The sequence below is a fragment of the Chionomys nivalis genome, chromosome 16 (genome assembly GCF_950005125.1).
Source record: "Chionomys nivalis chromosome 16, mChiNiv1.1, whole genome shotgun sequence".
Taxonomy (NCBI): Eukaryota; Metazoa; Chordata; class Mammalia; order Rodentia; family Cricetidae; genus Chionomys; species Chionomys nivalis.
In genome coordinates, this window is record NC_080101.1 from 59,806,445 (window position 1) to 59,823,286 (window position 16,842).

The 16,842-nt window shown below is 47.2% G+C and overlaps 1 protein-coding gene across 2 annotated transcripts in view; it reads right to left on the reverse strand.

Annotated features, from left to right (window-relative positions):
* Positions 1 to 1,040: 1,040 nt before the first annotated feature.
* The window catches only part of Znf704 (zinc finger protein 704), a 209,128-nt gene continuing 193,326 nt past the window's right edge, over positions 1,041 to 16,842 (reverse strand). Inside the window, exons 8-10 of one of the 2 annotated variants that reach the window (XR_009058408.1) lie at positions 13,200 to 13,297; positions 11,346 to 12,206; positions 1,041 to 9,406 (exon numbers count right to left, since the gene is read on the reverse strand). Coding sequence is in view for 1 of the 2 variants with exons in the window: in XM_057790241.1 (XP_057646224.1) it covers positions 12,095 to 12,206; positions 13,200 to 13,297 (210 nt within the window). In the remaining variant the exon portion in view is untranslated. Of the gene's footprint in view, positions 12,207 to 13,199; positions 13,298 to 16,842 lie in introns of both variants that reach the window. The other variant, XM_057790241.1, reaches the window with a different exon arrangement.

Genomic DNA, 16,842 nt, shown 5'->3' on the forward strand with positions numbered 1-16,842 from the left:
TTGAATTGAGAAGATTCTGGTATTTGACGTGAGGTATCTGAGTATCAGCGGGCTCTGCATGGCAGAGCATTTTGACGTCCATCTGTTGATGCGTACCTGGACATGTGGTGTTTCAGGACCCCCATTTTACCCATTTGTCTGAGGGTAAAGCATGGGCACTAAGTCAGCTGCTCAGGACCAGTAGCGCACACTCCTCACTCTCTCAGGCTGGCTGGACTAGAAAGGGATATTGCTTAAGCTAGGCCCATCAACTTTATGATCATCCTAATATTTGAAAACTTAAGTATTAAACAGTGCACAGTTAGTTCATCTAGCCATAGGCAAACTGGCTTCCAAAGCTTCCATTGCTGCACACATGTATCTGGCTCTTGGAGGTGGTCACAGTCAGTTCTCGTGGCAAGAAACCTGTTCAGTGGAGGCTTAGCATCGGTACGGACATGGGGCATGGTTTTCTTAGCACAGGGTCAGAAACAGGTGAGCAGCTGTCGGTCTGGGCAGTGGTTCAAGGTGTAGGCAGGAGGGCTGAGCATGGGAGTGGCCTTGATGGCGAACAGTTGATATAATGAAGGTACGCCTTTGCTTTTAAACAGTTGTTACAATTCTAGGCTAAATCCCAAACGTCCTATTGAGTTTGGATGCACTTAACACGCTTGTGTGTTTAAATGCTAAGCCTTTAGCTGGTGGCCCTGTCCTCGGAAGCTAGGTTTGGGAAGGAGACAGCATCTAGCTGGAGACAGTGGGTCCCTGGTTTTAGGGAGGAGACTGGCACTGCTTTTGACTGGAGGATCTCATTTCTGCTTTACCAAGATGTAACTAGCTGTGCTGCACAGTTTGTCATGGAAACAAAACTGTAGCCTCCATGCCCCCTACCATGATGGATTAGAGTCCCATAAACCATGAGCCAAAAAAGCCTCCCTCTCTTCTTCCCTCAAGTTGCTGTAGACATTCTGCCGCAGAATCGAACAAGTAAGCAATACACTTACGACTCTGGATATAAACGGTAGGCCTTGAATAAATAAATGGCTCCAAATAGAAGCAGATACACAAAAATTTTTATTAAGTGGAAGTTAGACTTACTTCGTGGTGATTAACCAGTTACAAGTGCATCTAAATTCATGTGTGTGGACACCGTAGAAATCAGAAGGGTCTTACTGAAAGACCCGCATTCTGGCTTGGTTCGTGCCAGTGCAAGCCAAGGGTAGAACCATACACAGAGTCAGTACGGGATGACGATGACGTCAGACAAGATTGGCAACACCATAGTAATTGTTACAGCTAAGCATTACAGAACATGAAAGTCCAAAGACCAGAAGACTATTTCTAGAGGGTTCTTTCTCTACACCTTCCCTCCTACCACATGCTTTGAGGACCACCCAGCAAGTCCTCCTCTCTGAGGGACACACAAATGGGCCAGCAATACTACGAACTTCTGCTGGTCCTCTGGATGCCCTCTGTAAGTGGACAGCAGCCATTCCCTTGGGAAAGTGCAGTTTAACTGGTGTGAACATTTTCTTTTGTAAATCTTGAAGCTGAAAATTTTTCTTCTTTTCCAATTAGCACCAGTTTATTTTAAAATACTTTTTCCTGGTGTTAAATCTTAGGAAACATTTTGTAAAACACAAAGTCCAGAACAATAAAGGACAAAAAAAATTAAAAAATGTGTTAGAGAACAGCATTTAGAAAAACAACATCATTGAAACATTTGACAAATCTATGTACAGTGGGCCAAAAGCTGGCAAGGAGCATGGCTGAGGAACAGTCTCAGAAAATGTCTCTCTCCACCTGAACCTCTGCAGGCCGGACTTACAGACAGAAACAGAGTATCGGAACATCTGGATTTGGCTAAAAATCATATAAAAAGAGAGGCCGCTCCTCCCCCACTAACTTCTAATAAGGTAGCAAACACATCCAGCATGACCTAAGTACCGAGTTTAGAAGCATGTCTTCCCATATTTTACAAACAGCCTAGAAAGCTCAGGAGACACAGAAGAGAACCGGAGCAGCAGAGAAACTGAGTGTGTCCCTCATTGTCAGCTGGAGGATGGAGACAGCACTGAAGAGGAAAGACCCTTATCAGAGGGAAGGTCTCATGAAAACGCCTGTCAGCAGGAGGCTGAAGAAATTCGGGTATAGTCTATACAGACTTTTCAAAATATAAGTGATCATCTCTGTGTAATTTTGAAAAAATTGACTGTTTGCCTTGTCAGATAATATTTTTATATTTTGTTCTTTGAAACTATAGCCTAAATTCTTTGAAGAACACTCCTACCCCTGGCTGGGTGCAGAGTCAACCACAACAGACCTTTCTACAGTTTCCTTTGCTGCTTCTTCCTATCTCCCAGTGTTGGGGACGGAAGTCAGGCCCTCGCACGAGCCAGGTCAGTGCTCTGCCTAGCCCCATCCCTGGCCCTCGTCCCCCTGTTGATCCATCTGACTACAGCACCAGTCTCTAATGACTCGGCACAGTCGTGAGTGCCGCACGAGCAGTGTATCCTCAGCCCCTGTACCGGCTAGAGTTTGTTTTTTGCTTTTTCTGAGTCCGAAGCTCAGATGAAAGTCTGGATGCACTGTCTTTGAAACCATTAGACAAGAAAACAAAGGCACCCCACACCCTTATGAAGATTTGTATTCTCATTTATTTTGAATAATCTGTAGTCATAAGTTTCTATGAAAAAAAGTATTTGGATTTGATATAAAATACATGTTTCTCTTTGAAAATGCATAGTTTATAATTTTATACATTCACTCATTATTAAAGACTTTGTAAGGAAGTTCTCCCCCTGAATGATGGCAAGACTGAACCTCGAAAGACCTCTACATATGCTGGATAGCGCTGCCGTGATGCCGTCGGTCAGTGCTCACAGCGGCCATCCCAGTGTCCCAGAGGCCACTCCCTCCACTTCAGTTTGGCTTCTGTTATTCTTATGGGACAGCATTTTCCCTAACTACCCCACTTTACATATTCAGTAACTTTTTTTCCAGATATTTTGGTGTGGAAAACAATTTTAAAGGTGGCTCACCTTTAACATCGGAGTTTGAGTGTAAATCCCACTCCTAAGGGCAACGGAGGACCTGCAGCTAATAGTCCCCCCCCCCCCAGTCCCTCATTTGCAAACAACGACCACAGGCCGCTTGACATTTGCTTTTGATGATAATCTTGAACCCTTTGGGGCCTAGTGCGTATTTTCTTACCCTGAGTTCTTCCATGCATTCAGGACTTTGCTATGAAGTATTCTGGAAACTTATACTAGGGCATACTAGTTGATCCATAGAGTGTTTGAGTGGCTGACCACAGTCTAGCCATTAATTACAAAAACAGGACTTTTAGGGTGCACCGTAGGGAAACATGGAGTAATGGCTTGGTTATACTGTCCGATCCACAGGCCTGACTCATGTTTACACCCAGGGCATTTTTAGTTGCCATAGGAGCTGTGCGCACTGGGAGGTACCATGTGCTTTCTGAAACATTTGGACTTCATTTGGAGCTTTCTCCAGTCGGGACACTGGGGTTGATTCTGCCATGTCACAGCCGCTGACTTCCAGTAAGAATATAAAGAAAGGCCTCAGACTGCCATCTGTCAGTTTGGGGATGGATCCCCGAGGGTAACTCAAGAACAGCCAAAAGCCCTTACGGCACCCTTTTTCATTTCTGTCTTGTTACCTATGCCTGAAATAAGGGGTGGTAAGCGATGAATGTTTAACAAGGTGAACAGATTAAAGTAGTTTTTGCTTTCCAGACACACGAAACAAACAATTTTATCCCAAAGGTACCCCGCCATCACACAGGGAAGGCCAATCCCATCCCCGCACTCCTATCCTCAGGCAGAAGCCAGAGCCTGGAAGATTTTCATCCTAGGCCTCCATTCTAATGCAGACACAGAAGTCAGCATCCTCTGCCGGGCCAACTCTCATCTCTGTGCAAGTGGCTGTAAGGAGAGCCCTAAGCCACAGGGGAGGCAGGGCCAGAGACTTCTCTCAGGGAGTCTGAAATGGATCTTCTGTGCTCAGTGCCTTAGGATGGTGCTGAGGGAGACCCTCTCACAACCAGGAGACAGACCTGTTCAGACAGGGACCGGGCACTTTCCCTGAAGGATGACGGTAGCCTCTGCTGAGCAGGATGAGCAAGACAGGGGTAAGCATCCATGCCCTGGGTGGAGACTTCAGAGGAACAGCCAGAAGGCAACCAATGAAGAATGGCTCAGCCCTGGCTTTGGAAATGAACCAAGACAACTCTCCATCCTCTGGGTTGGAGATGAGGACCTTAAAAAAGGACTTAAAAAGTGTCCACCAGACCATCTACATACTGCTGCCAGGTGGCTGACAATGGCCTTCTTCCAGACTCTCCAAGTCCCGTCTTCTCTGGGATGCTGGTCTCCTCTTCAGCTAGGGACAGTCAACGTAGACAGAAATGGGAGGCACCTTGGTTTCCCCAACTGTTTCTGTCTTTAATGATAGCTCGCTTGCCTTTTTCAGGGGTTGCCATGTTCCACTCTGGCTATTCTTTTAAATTAAATTTTGGGGGAATTGATCCTACTAAGGAAATCTAACAGTCATGCTCCAGGATGACTTTCTGGTGGTATTGCAGCATGAGGGTGCTGTCTTCAAATGCCCATAAGTCTATGGATAACGCCACAGAGGAAGAACACTAAAGAGACTACTATTTAATTCTGAACCTTACCTCAACGTCTAGTTATTTGCTTTGTTCTTGTTCACGATTACTAGGTTCTTTCTATGTGTGCCAGTAACACCAGTGCAAATCTATACAACGGGCTGTCTTTCCATCACGTAGGAAAGGGCTAAACCATTCTGCCTCCAAGCACTGAATTACTTAAAACAGTATGGCATCGTTAATAATAATAATAATAAATGACCCTTCTAATGAACTAGGTAACAGGTCAATACAGGTTTCTGGGTGCTCCTTCTAGTCCTCTGACAAGATTCCTTGTGAGCTTTACTCTGAACTGGGGATGCTCAAACTCAGCCTGGCACACACAGCCTTGGATGAAGGACAGCCTTTTACTCATTCCCAGTGGATGCAACCCAAACTTTGCCTGCACGGTTTAACGTGCATTCAAATGTAAATGCATGGAGTCTGAAAAGCTAGATGCCAGCAGCAAAGTATTTTTCCCCCAGGGAGTCAAAATTTTTTATTTAGACTATTGCTTTAGCTAATAAATTCCTTGGTGACCAGCACAGTAGCTGTAGTAAGGGGTACACTTGGGGGTGATTACATTTGCACTTAGTAACACAAGTGACCATGCTCTTTACTTCTGCATGGAGAATATGGCAGCCTCTTGAGTCACTTGGACGACAGCCAAGCCAGTCCCTTCTTCCCTCTTTGCAGGTAATGATGGTGCTGACTCACTGGGTTCAAGACTACTCTGGACTGCCATGGACTGGGGGAGTGACCTTAGTTTTCTACACTAGGTTCTTATGAAGATCAAAGGAAATAATATCTGAATGAGACACGTTTTACCATAAGGGCTGTCCCTATAACATCAGGACTTCAATATCAGATAGACTTAAAAGTAACGTAGTGGCTCCGGTGAAAATCTGTCCAACTCCCCACCCCCACATAACAAAGTTATTCTCATTTTGATTTTGTCGTCAAAGATGTGATGGTTTTCTATGTGAAAAAGCTTCCTTTTAAGGGAACGGGCACCCCAAACACCCAATGCCTATTAGTGTGGAAGGACCTTGACGGATCAATGCAACAGGATAAGAGTGGCCTGGGAAGCATGGAGAGAGGGGGCAGAGGGCTTTGGCATAAGAGGTGCCATGTGTCACCTTCAAACTTGAGGGGCACCTGGCGGTCTTCTACAAAGGCACAAGACTGCTTTCCGTTGTCTCGCCAGCCCTTCATCACAGTGGTCACGGTAGCAGACACAGTAAGATCAGGATCACAGCTGTACTTTGGGGTGTGGCCTGGACGTGCCAGGAGGCAGCTCTTAGCAGAGCTGGGAACGACTTAGTACGTCCTGATTGGGGCTGACTAAGAATATGACATGACTATGTTGCGTCCATTAGAATAATCTCTCGGGATATTGCTCAGACTGTGCCCGCATGTCCGTTCTGTGGCGCTCAGGGAGGAACGGGGCCTGTCAGCCTAGGAATGTAGGACTGACTTCTAGAGCTCAAACTGTGACACAAGATCCCTCTGTCCCCACGCAGCTTTTCTTTGGTCTCTAGTACTGGCCAAGAATGTGTGTTGGTGGTCAACACTGAACTGTCAAGTGATGCCATGTCTCCAGCTGGGATCTAGCAATCTGGCCTGATGTCTGTGGGTTCTGATAGTCAGAAGCTCAGTGGGGCTCAGTGTGGGTGTTCCTTCCCTGAAGATGCCAGCTGCCTAGCTGACACCATTTCCACCATTCCCTGGTGTGCACTGACCGTCTACAGGACTTGTCCAGGCATCCTAAAGCAGCCTCTGTACAGAAGCTCCCATTCGCAGGTAGAGCAAGACACACACGGTGTAAAACCATGCAGCAGTGAACACTGCTGGGCACTCTCGTGTTACTGGTGGTGCCAGGACAGACCGGGCACCGAGCTGCACGGGGCTGCCCCACACTGTGCATTTATTATCCTCACTGGACAGATCTAACCCTTATGTGGAACTGTGGCCTGGCTGGCCTTCTGACCACTTGCTGAGTTACCCAACAAGTGCTCGGCTGTCCTGCTGTGTCTACAAACTTAGCAAAACCGGACTAGCTTTACGATCACTGACCACTTAGAAGGAAAAGACGCCTTCTTTAACAGTGTGTGGGCTTGAGGACGTGGGGCAGCTTAGATCCCAACTCTCTGTGTAGGTCCCTGCTTAGTTCTTATGTCCCATGGGAATACTGCCACCTTCTGCTCACAACCTTGTGTGCCTGGGAGGTTTTCATCATGAAAAACAAAGTCAAACAAAGCAGTTATTCCGATGAGGAAATTATTCAGTCAGCGCTGAGAATAAAATCATCTCAAACGCTGACTGCTTACAAGTTCTTTGGGTGTGTATCTTATGAGTCTAGCCATTCCTACCAAATGATACTTGTTCATCAAATTCAGGCATGTAGCTCCAATAGACCAACAGGAGAACTCAACACAATTCATTTACGCTAGAGTGATACTTTTTCCATAGGCTAGGAGTCAATCTGCGAGCATCTCTTCTTATGTTTAATATACTGGAAATGAATCTTCATATGACCCCCACCCCCATGCTCTGAAAACACACTGGTCCTGACAAGGGGAAGTTGCTGCTACATCGATTCTCTTGCAAATAACCTTTCTGTCTGTTCTGCATTCCGACCCTTGCTCAGAGGGTTTAAAAGGTACGCATCAAAACATTTGCTTAAAAGACGCATAGCCCTTGGATTGGTGAACAGGAACTGTGGACCATATCAACACTTCCTGCCGGTTAAAATACTGCATTTTAAAAAATAAGCTACAATGTATAAAACCAAGGTCATTTCCCACAAAGTGTTCATGTTCTCTGTGATTATAAAACACTGTATCTTGTAAAATATTTCCAGTTCTGATAAACTTGAGAAGTACTAACACTCATTATAAAAGTGACATGTCTCTTGTACATGCTGAAGCAGTATATTTCTTTCATTTGGAAATTTAAGTTGTAATTATTATTGTACTTAAGATTATATCACACATTACAATTGTGATCCTCAGACCCACACAACAAAAGTTATAAAACACAAGATTGTCTTCGGAAAACAAGGAGCTATTTACAAAACAGGACAGGAGACGAAACTCACACTTGGATTGCTCGTCCTGTGGCAGGTACACTCTTTAAAGCATGTATATCACTGGAAATGGCCTTTCCAATGTCAGTCAGCAGAAGCAAGTCAGTCGTGAGTACATTTCATACTTCCTTGCTCTGTTGATGTGCGTTACTCAGGACAACTGGTACCTAAAAGTGCTAACCTCAATGAATTTACTAACTTCCCATTTGGCTAAGTTTCTACAATGCAGAAAAGACAGGATGAAATAGTTGCAACATGGAGAAATCCCCACAGGTAGGAGGACAAGGGAGCCTGTGTGCTGCTGGTGGGTTTCTTCCAGAAATAAACTTTCCCGTTGACTCATATGCTAGCATGCCCCCCACTGTAAGACCCGCGCCCATCCCATCTGCTGTGTCGCCCATTTGTATCAGGTCAATGCTACAGATGACACGGGTGGTGGGAATCCCACAGGATGTGAGAAAGAGCAGCACCTTGTCCACGGCAGTGCGCTCCTCAACATGGCACTAGAGCGAAGCCCGGGTCTCCAACAGCGCTCTTTCAACTAGGGAACGCTGTGCAGAGCTGATCAACAACTGCCCAAACTAGGAGATTACAACAGGGAACAGCGAGGCTCCTTGTTCACAATCACATTCAGGGAAAGCCTCACCGCGTCTACGAATACCCGGGCTCAAACACCAGTCAGCTTTAGGTCGGCTACAAAAAGACAGTGGGTGCATCTGCCACACCTCACGGAAGCTGACACTGTCCAGTTGGCATGGATTTGTCTTGAAAATGATACTGAGTTCACATGAAAAAAAAAATCAACTTGTTCTGACAAGAAAAGACTTGAGACCATAAAATTCCTCCTAGTCCTGGGGTTCTCCAGATCTGTCTTCACACATCCTTCCTGCTTCCCTGAGGAAATGAGCAGTGTTACAGTATTCTGCTGCTAAGTATTCTCCTGCGCAGATACAGTCCTCACCTTGTTCTCGAACCTCTTCCAGTGAGGGCCGCCCTTGTCGTACAGTGCAGCTGAAGTGAGAGATGAAATGGCCTCTTGCAAGGCTGGCTCACTAGGATACCAGAGATGACAGACTTCAACTTCTGACATCTTGAATTGCAATGGGGAACAATTCAGCTTCAGAATTTTTTTGCAACATACATGTGACCATCTCTGAAGAGAGTGCTGTTCTTTACTGATAATGCTCATTTGGAGCTTGGTCACAGGACGCAGGGGATCATCTCCTAAGGAAACCTCTTGGCCATGGAGCTGTCAAGAGTCACAGTAAAGCCCATTCTGCTTCAGAAACCCATTGCTTTCTTCCTGACGCTGGCTTTTGTCACTCCACAGAGAAACTTCTAGACAAAAGATGGCAGAAGGGTAAGCCTGGACAAAGCAGCTCCTGTCCTGTTTCAGACAGTTACAACAGACCTGGAGGATCCCTGGCTGCTCAGCGCCAAGATGAGCTGGAGGCAGGCGGGCTCAGATCTCCTGCACTGCCTCCTGGACATATTTGCTACCCTGGGGGTTTTCTCCATGTTGTCTCGCTGACTTCCACACACAAAGTGTCCATCCTCCGGGAAGGCTGAGGCTGGAAACTATTGCCTGTCGTGCCCATTGCTCTTGCTTTGTCTGGCTATAGAATGTGCTGTCAGTCATTGAAATACCTTCTCAGGGAGAAATGAGAAACCTGTTTTGGAGAAAGGGACATCACGGAAGAAAAAGAATCAGACATTTCCACTGGACAGGAATTCAGTGCACCACCCCTCCTTTGTAGACAGGGCTGTTAGCCCTGGGGATGCACACAGCTGCAGGCCAGCAGCCAGCTCGCCTGGGGTTAGTCTTCTCATCCATTTTCTCTTTGCTTCTCCACAAAACGCAGACACAAAAAGAACTTAGCTTCATGGAGATGGCATCAGATGAAAAGTCAGGTTTCATTTGGCACTTCATTTGGTTCCCCAAATAACAAAATAACTACTTAAAAAATGTAACTCATAACAAAATGTAACTCATATAATCAGCAACTGTATGTTGCAATTCAGAGCTTTCTGGTTCCCTGGAGATTGCACCCTTCCACACTGGGAATGGGCAGCATGTGTGTCCAGAACTGGCCTCAGGATTTGTCTGCACCTGGAAGCCAGATGAGGGCTGGCCATGCAGACGGGAGCCCCATGGAGGGCAGGCCATGCAGAAGAGCTGGTGTGATGAAGGCTGCAGAGGACAGGAGGGACCCAGGCTCCGCTGACAATGTGCAGTTACGCAGAACTACCCTTGGGCTGTGTCTGGGGGAGATGGCCACGGCACCTTGCTTATGGATTGCTCTTATGCAGAGAGCATTCCTTCACCCCGAAGTCCTTCAAGAGAAGATGGATTTGACTTCATATCATTGCAGTATTTTGATTAAAGTCTTCATTTGAGATAAAAAAAAATTCCAGGGAACTTTGCTGGGGAGAAAAACCTCTGGCCTAGGGTCCATCTATTATTTAAGCACATAGTGAGCTTGATCAGACAGCTGGCCATGACCATCTCCGTGTGGCTCAGGACTTCTGGACCAGCTAGGACATCACTTCACAGCAGAGACTACAGGAGATAGGAGAGAGGACATACCCGGGGGAAGGGGGAGCAGGGAACATCTCAGCTCTGTGTTTAAAAAAATGCTATTTCCTGGTTATAGGTCAAAACACCAGGAGAGCCAGTGCGGCTGATGTCGACCATCAGCCTATGGGGAATCAGACAGAGCACATTTTCTTGTCTCTTGAAATAAAGTTTTTTCTTTTAAATACCTGAAGGAACAGATCAGGATCTCTTTCAAGAAACAATCTTGTAAAAAGTCACATAAATTTAAAAAATAAGATTGCCAAAATACACGAAGGCAGAAATTCAGGGCGTTGCGCTGCAGAACCTCCATATGACCCTGACATAAAGGGGTCTCTGATTGCTAGATGACTTCTTCCCACTCTGTAAAAAAGCGCTATGTACAATCTTTAAACATATATTAAGCTTTTCTCTGTGCAATTTCACTTGACATTCGTATGGCTGACATCACGCCCCCATCCCAGTGCCTCATCTAAGGTGCTCTTACTCTTACTTTACATAGGTACAGGACATCCAGTTCTTTAAGCAGGGCACAAGTGTTCTGATGAGACTTGGTGGCTGCTTGCCACGCTCCACCCCTCAAACACGCATTCCAGTGCAAGCCCTGGCCCTACTAAATGGGGAGAGTCCTATACCAAGATGCATTTTCCTTTGGGCATTCCGTAAGTTAGTTTCTGAGCAAATTCTTAATTCATCTAATATTTTTATAAGAAACGAAAGGTTTCGATCTGTTATCCATATATGTCACTCTGTCCACTCACTCACCCATGACATGTGGAGCATGCCATCGATAAAAGTGCACTCAGAAGGGAGGTGGATCTGCTGCCCTGGTGGAACTCTCTCACAGACGGGGCACGACAGCCACGCTCTGCCTGGAGCACAGCTGTGAGGCAGTCTGGAGATTTCCACCTGGGCAGGCTTTGGAGAGCAGGATGACAGCCCACGATCCTGGCCACAGATTGACCAGACAAAGCTGGGCACACTGCCCCAGCTGCAGATTGTGTGACATTCCTGAAAGAAGCGTCGAGGCTTACCAGATGGCCCCGGTGCCAGCTCTCATCAGAGCTGTGCCAGGCAGAGGAGTAGCTGGACCACCACTTGGGGGCCAAGGACGACTCCCAGATGCTTTCTGAAGTGGCTCGTGGCGTGCTGGCCTCAGCCTGCAGCTGAAGTCTGCCTGTGATTCCCATTGCCAGTCACTTTTGGCCTCAAGCTACCTGGGCCTCCAAGCTACCATCTTTACAAGGTTTCTCCTTGGGTCCTTCGTGAAAACAAAACAGACACAAAAAAAAAAAAAAGCCAGACTGCAGCTCTTTCTTCAAATACATCATGATCCAGACTGCTCCAAGCAGTTGGCTGGAAAACAGGGAGACGCCTATTCACAAGGTGGGTTATCCTTTGTACAAATACTAGCTAATATTGTGTAGCTTATGAGTGTACTGTTTAAGTGTCAAAACCCCTTGAAAATACCACAATTCAGAAAGCTTATCAAAATCTTTCTAGGTAAAATGGCCTGGTTGGTTGGGTTGCTACAGAAGTCCAGTTTTAAGACCAGACAGAGAGAAAGCAAAGTTACTTTTCTTTTGTGGGAAAAAGTCACTCTTGCTGCTCTTGTCTGGGCTCTCAGAGCAGTGCAGGTGCTGATTTTTTTTTTTTTTGCTTTAATTCCACCATGGAATTATATTCCCAGAATTCCAGGAAAGGCTTTCCCTGGGCCTTGAATGGCTTCCTTTGGAAGGAGAGGCTTTCTCACCACCCGTCGTGAGAGTGGGGCAGGGATGGCTCAGTCGATGAAGCGCTGGCACGCCTTCTTCCAGCGGCAGGCGGTGCACCACATGTCCCGGTTTTCCATCCCATAAACCTTGCGGCACTTTTTGCCTTCACCTCTGGGCTTCCTGTAGGACAGACAGCACAGATGTGTTCAGGGACAGGGCCTTCTGGAGGGAGTTCAGAAGAGCTAGGGGGTAAGAGAAAGACAAAAGCCTGCCCAGAGGGAGCAGGAGCTCTCTGCAGGCTGGGTATTTGCCCAGCCACTGCACTTAAGCTGCTCCTAAATTTCATTCATGGAAATGTCCACCTGGCCATTTTGTAAGGTTAAGGAAGTAAACACAAGAGTTAGGGACTGGGAAGAAAGCAGCTGCTGTTCCAACACGAGGAGTAAGTTTGGACCGCCAGAACCTGAAGAGCTGAACATGACAGCATGTGTCTGTAATCCTAGCACGTACACAGCATGGCGGGAGGCACGGACACGGAGATCCCTGCAAGCTCTCGGGCCAGCTCGCCTGGCATATGCGGTGGGTGAATGAGAGATCCTGTCCAAGTAAGGCGGTAGGACTAACACCTGAATGTCTTCTGACTTAGCCAGGTGCACCATGCATATATTCATACTCATGTATCAGCATGCACACACACACACACACACACACACACACACACACAACACACACACACACACACACACACACACACACACACACACACACACACTTTTCTGCTCCCCCAAATACCCTGCCTCCTGCAAAACAAACAAGCATGGAATGGCAGGGAGCAACACGGCTCTTCGAAATTTTCAGTGTGCCTTTCTTTCCTTTCCGGTGTTGTGAAATCTGGTTGGAGGCTTCCCAGGAGACTCTCCTGGATCTAGATGCAAACCATAAATTGTCACTCATGTCATACAGAGTTAATGCAGGACAGCGACCACCATTACCTACCCTACAAATGGAAGTGCTCTTTACTAGCTATGGGAATGAAAGAAAGCAAGCATGCTTCATGGGTTGGGGAGAAACTACAAAAGGTCCTGGAACCGGAAGGTTTTGGCTCCTTTTTGCTATTTTCCCATTTCCCAGGAAATTCCTTGAGGTGAAGTCTGCAGTGTCAAGCAATCATACCTTAGGCTGACTGTCCCTCTGGGTGGGGAGGACAGGACCGTGTGAGCGTGCTGTCGGTGCTCTCCTGAGCCCACTGGGTGGTGATGTGTTGGAGACACCTGGGGAACACAAGGAAAATCAGGTCGACAGAACAGACTCTCCCACACATCTATTGGGCCTCAGTGGTGTGGGCAAGGTTCCGTGCGCAAAAAAACATGGAGACGAACTGTTGATTTTCAGCTGTGGGAGTTAAACAGGCAAGGGCGGAGCTCTGGAGCTGGAGGAATAAAGGTAAGGAGGATCCTGCTGATTGGTGTCCCTGTCCCAGACCCCACACAGTAGGGACGCGTGCACCCTGCTGGCGGCCTTTCTCTCATTATTATCTTCCAAATGCCCATGGAAAAGCACACAAGGTTCGGAGCACACAATGGCTTTTCCAGCTCCAAGTTCCACACAGTTCCACACCGCTACCCTCAACACCAACATGGCCAGGGCTACCAGGGTGGCCCACTCTCTGCTGCCACCTGCACATGGGTCCAGGAACAGCTCTCAAGATTGTCAGGCTGATACAGCAAGCATTTACCACCCAGGATCTCCTTGGCCCTGCTCTCTACATTTTAATCTTTGTTTTGTACCTCAAACTTTTTCAAAAGTCTACCTTGAAGTATATTTTACCAAGTATAAAACATACTTTGTAGTACTATGGATGGTATTAGATGCTATTATTTATAAATGAATACAATTCTTAGGCTATGGGACCACAACATGTTTACTGAGTAGATAATGACTTCCAGCGAGTTTAGAGAACTCTGAACAATAGTGTTTGAAATCACAGCTAATCTCTCCCAGGTAGTGAGGACACTTGAGCTATACGAAGCACTTTCTAAACAGGAAGTCTGATTCCATTGTTCTCAGTAACAACAGCAGTAAGCGTAAGCATCTCTCGCTCGCCTCATACCAGGCACTGTGCTGAGCAACACGGGATTGCTTTAGAAAAGTCCTGTGCCTGGCTTGAGGTCAGAGTTCATGGATGCTAGAGCCAGGGATTTTAACTGTGCCTAACATGGGAGCAATCATATGGATTCGTGGTGCCTTTCTGTATGTGTTTTAGAGAAATTTCCTTGTGATCTTCTCTTTCTCATAGTGACTGGAATTATCTCTCAGGAGCATTCACAACCCTGTCTCTAGGCAATAAAAACAAAGCCCAGGCAGTTGTACTAGCTACTTTTCCTGTGATTGGGACAGAATATGTCACAGAAACAACCCACAGGAGAAGCTTATCCGGGCTCACAGTTCAGGGATTCATCCACCATCCTGGGCGAGGGCACGACCTGCTCAGCTTCAGAAGCAGTTTCTGGAAGCAGATATGAACTTTAGGAGCCTCCAGCATCAATCCGCTTCCTCCAGCTAGGCTCCTCTTCCTCCTCAAGGTGTTCTACACATCACCAGGTGTGGACCTGGTGCGGGAGAATTGTCTGTAATCTGTCAATCATGTTATAAATAAACACTGATTGGCCAGCTAGGAAATACAGGTGGGCAAACCAAACAGGAAGTAGAAATGATGTAATGAGAACAGGAGAATTCTGGGAAGGAGGAAGTTGATTCCTCCCACTCCTGCCCAGACCACCGAAGCAGCAGGATGTGATCTGCCCCACTGAAAAAAGGTACTGAGCCACATGGCTAAAATATCAGAAAAATGGGTTAATCAAGATGTGAGAATTAGCCAGTGAGAGGCTAGAGCTAATGGGCCAATCAGCTTATAATTTATGGAGACCTATGTGTGATTTTCTTTGGGGCTAAACAGTTGTGGGGTAAAGGGCGTGACTGAAACCCCAACAAACAGGACCCATGTTACAGGGACCGAATGATGTACACATGAACCTGTGTGGTATGTCACTTCATATCTGAACTACAACACTACCCCAAGTGAAGCATGGGCTTTCTACTCACTTCCTCCCACTTTTGGGAACATGTAGCTCAGGCTGGTCTCAAATTTACTATGTGGTTGAGGTTGGCTGTAAACTCTTGATTTTTCTGTCTTTATTTCTCAAGTGCTGGGAATAGAGGTATATACCAGCATGCCTGGCCTCCCCACTTCTCCTAAAATTTTATGTTGGAAATTTAAATCCTCAGTCTGGGTGTGTTCAAGGAATCAAGGTGAGATGAGGCCACAGGGTGGCCCGGATCCAATAGGGCCAGTGTTATAAGAAGAGATGCATGCACGCACACACACTCACGTGCCCCTTCTCTCTCACTGCTGACACTGAGGAAAAGCCAACTGAAGGCAGAGCTCCAATGGCAGACGTCTCCAAACCAGGAGAGCCCTCACCAGAGGTAAACAGTCAATAGCCATTGTTGGACTCGCGGCTTCCAGAAGTCCGCTGCCAATTACACTGCCTACTGTATGCAGTTTTGCTGTGGTAGCTTGAGACAAAGGGACCAAGAGCTCTTAGTTTTCAGTCAAAATAACAGAGAGCGGCATTTTGTAGCTGTGAGGAGTAGAGGCCAGCCACCAGGACAAGATGAGAAGGAAAGCAGTGGTAAGGACGGCCTGCTCCTCCTGCACACGCCCAGCTCAGGCTAGCGAAGCGCAGTGGTGCTGCACAAGAGTCTCTGTGGACATACACTGGGAAGCGCTCGCACAAAAGTACGCAGCAGCCTGCAGCCCTGGGGGCTGCTCTAGGGCTTTCTCTAGGGGTGTCCTCACGGCTCTCTCCAATACCAGAGCTCAAAGATGCAGAAGGAGGGGCACCGGTGACCCAGGGTGACCACCTAGGGACATCTGTCTTGGAGCACAAAGACAGAAGAAATGTCTATAACATAGAAACCACTGGGTTGGAATTTTTAGACAGACTCATCCTTAATGTTCTTTATAATTTAAAAACTTGAGAGTTGCCATCTGAAACCATTTCAGAGTAGGGAACTTCAGTCATGTTCTTGGGTTCTGCTTGGCTCCCTGTTTTCTAGGGGTTAGGGTGAGCCACTGGTTGGCACCAAGTCCGTGGACATGCCAATCCTGCGGCTGTGGGATGGACTGTTCAGAACGCCCGCCCACGGGGCAACAGGCCAGCAGGCTCCTACTCTTTTCTCTCTGAAAGCACCGACAGGGCATGCGGGAGCATAAGGAATACTATTTGTGCTCCATTCTTGTCTTTCTAGAGTCCAGCAAAGCTTTTAAAAATATACCAGACCCTTAAAATAGGAACGGCAAGTCTGACTGCTGCAGTGTTTACCTAAGTCTCAGCCAAAGCAGATTACAAACCAGAGAGATTGGAAACTCTCTGGTCTAAGAATAAATCAGAAATGGGGGACGGAGGCTGGGAGAGACTCAGTAGGTGTTAGAGTGCCCGTGGCGTAATCATGAGGACCAAAGTGTGGAAGCCAGCACCCCTGTAAAATGGACACAGTGACACCTGCAGCCCTCGTGCTATAGGTGGTGGCAGGCAGGTCCCCGGAGCTCACTAACTGTAGCCCTCGTGCTATAGGTGGTGGCAGGCAGGTCCCCGGAGCTCACTAACTGTAGCCCTCGTGCTATAGGTGGTGGCAGGCAGGTCCCCGGAGCTCACTAACTGTAGCCCTCGTGCTAGAGGTGGGGCCGGCAGATGCACGGAGCTCACTAACTGTAGCCCTGTGCTAGAGGTGGGGCCGGCAGATGCACGGAGCT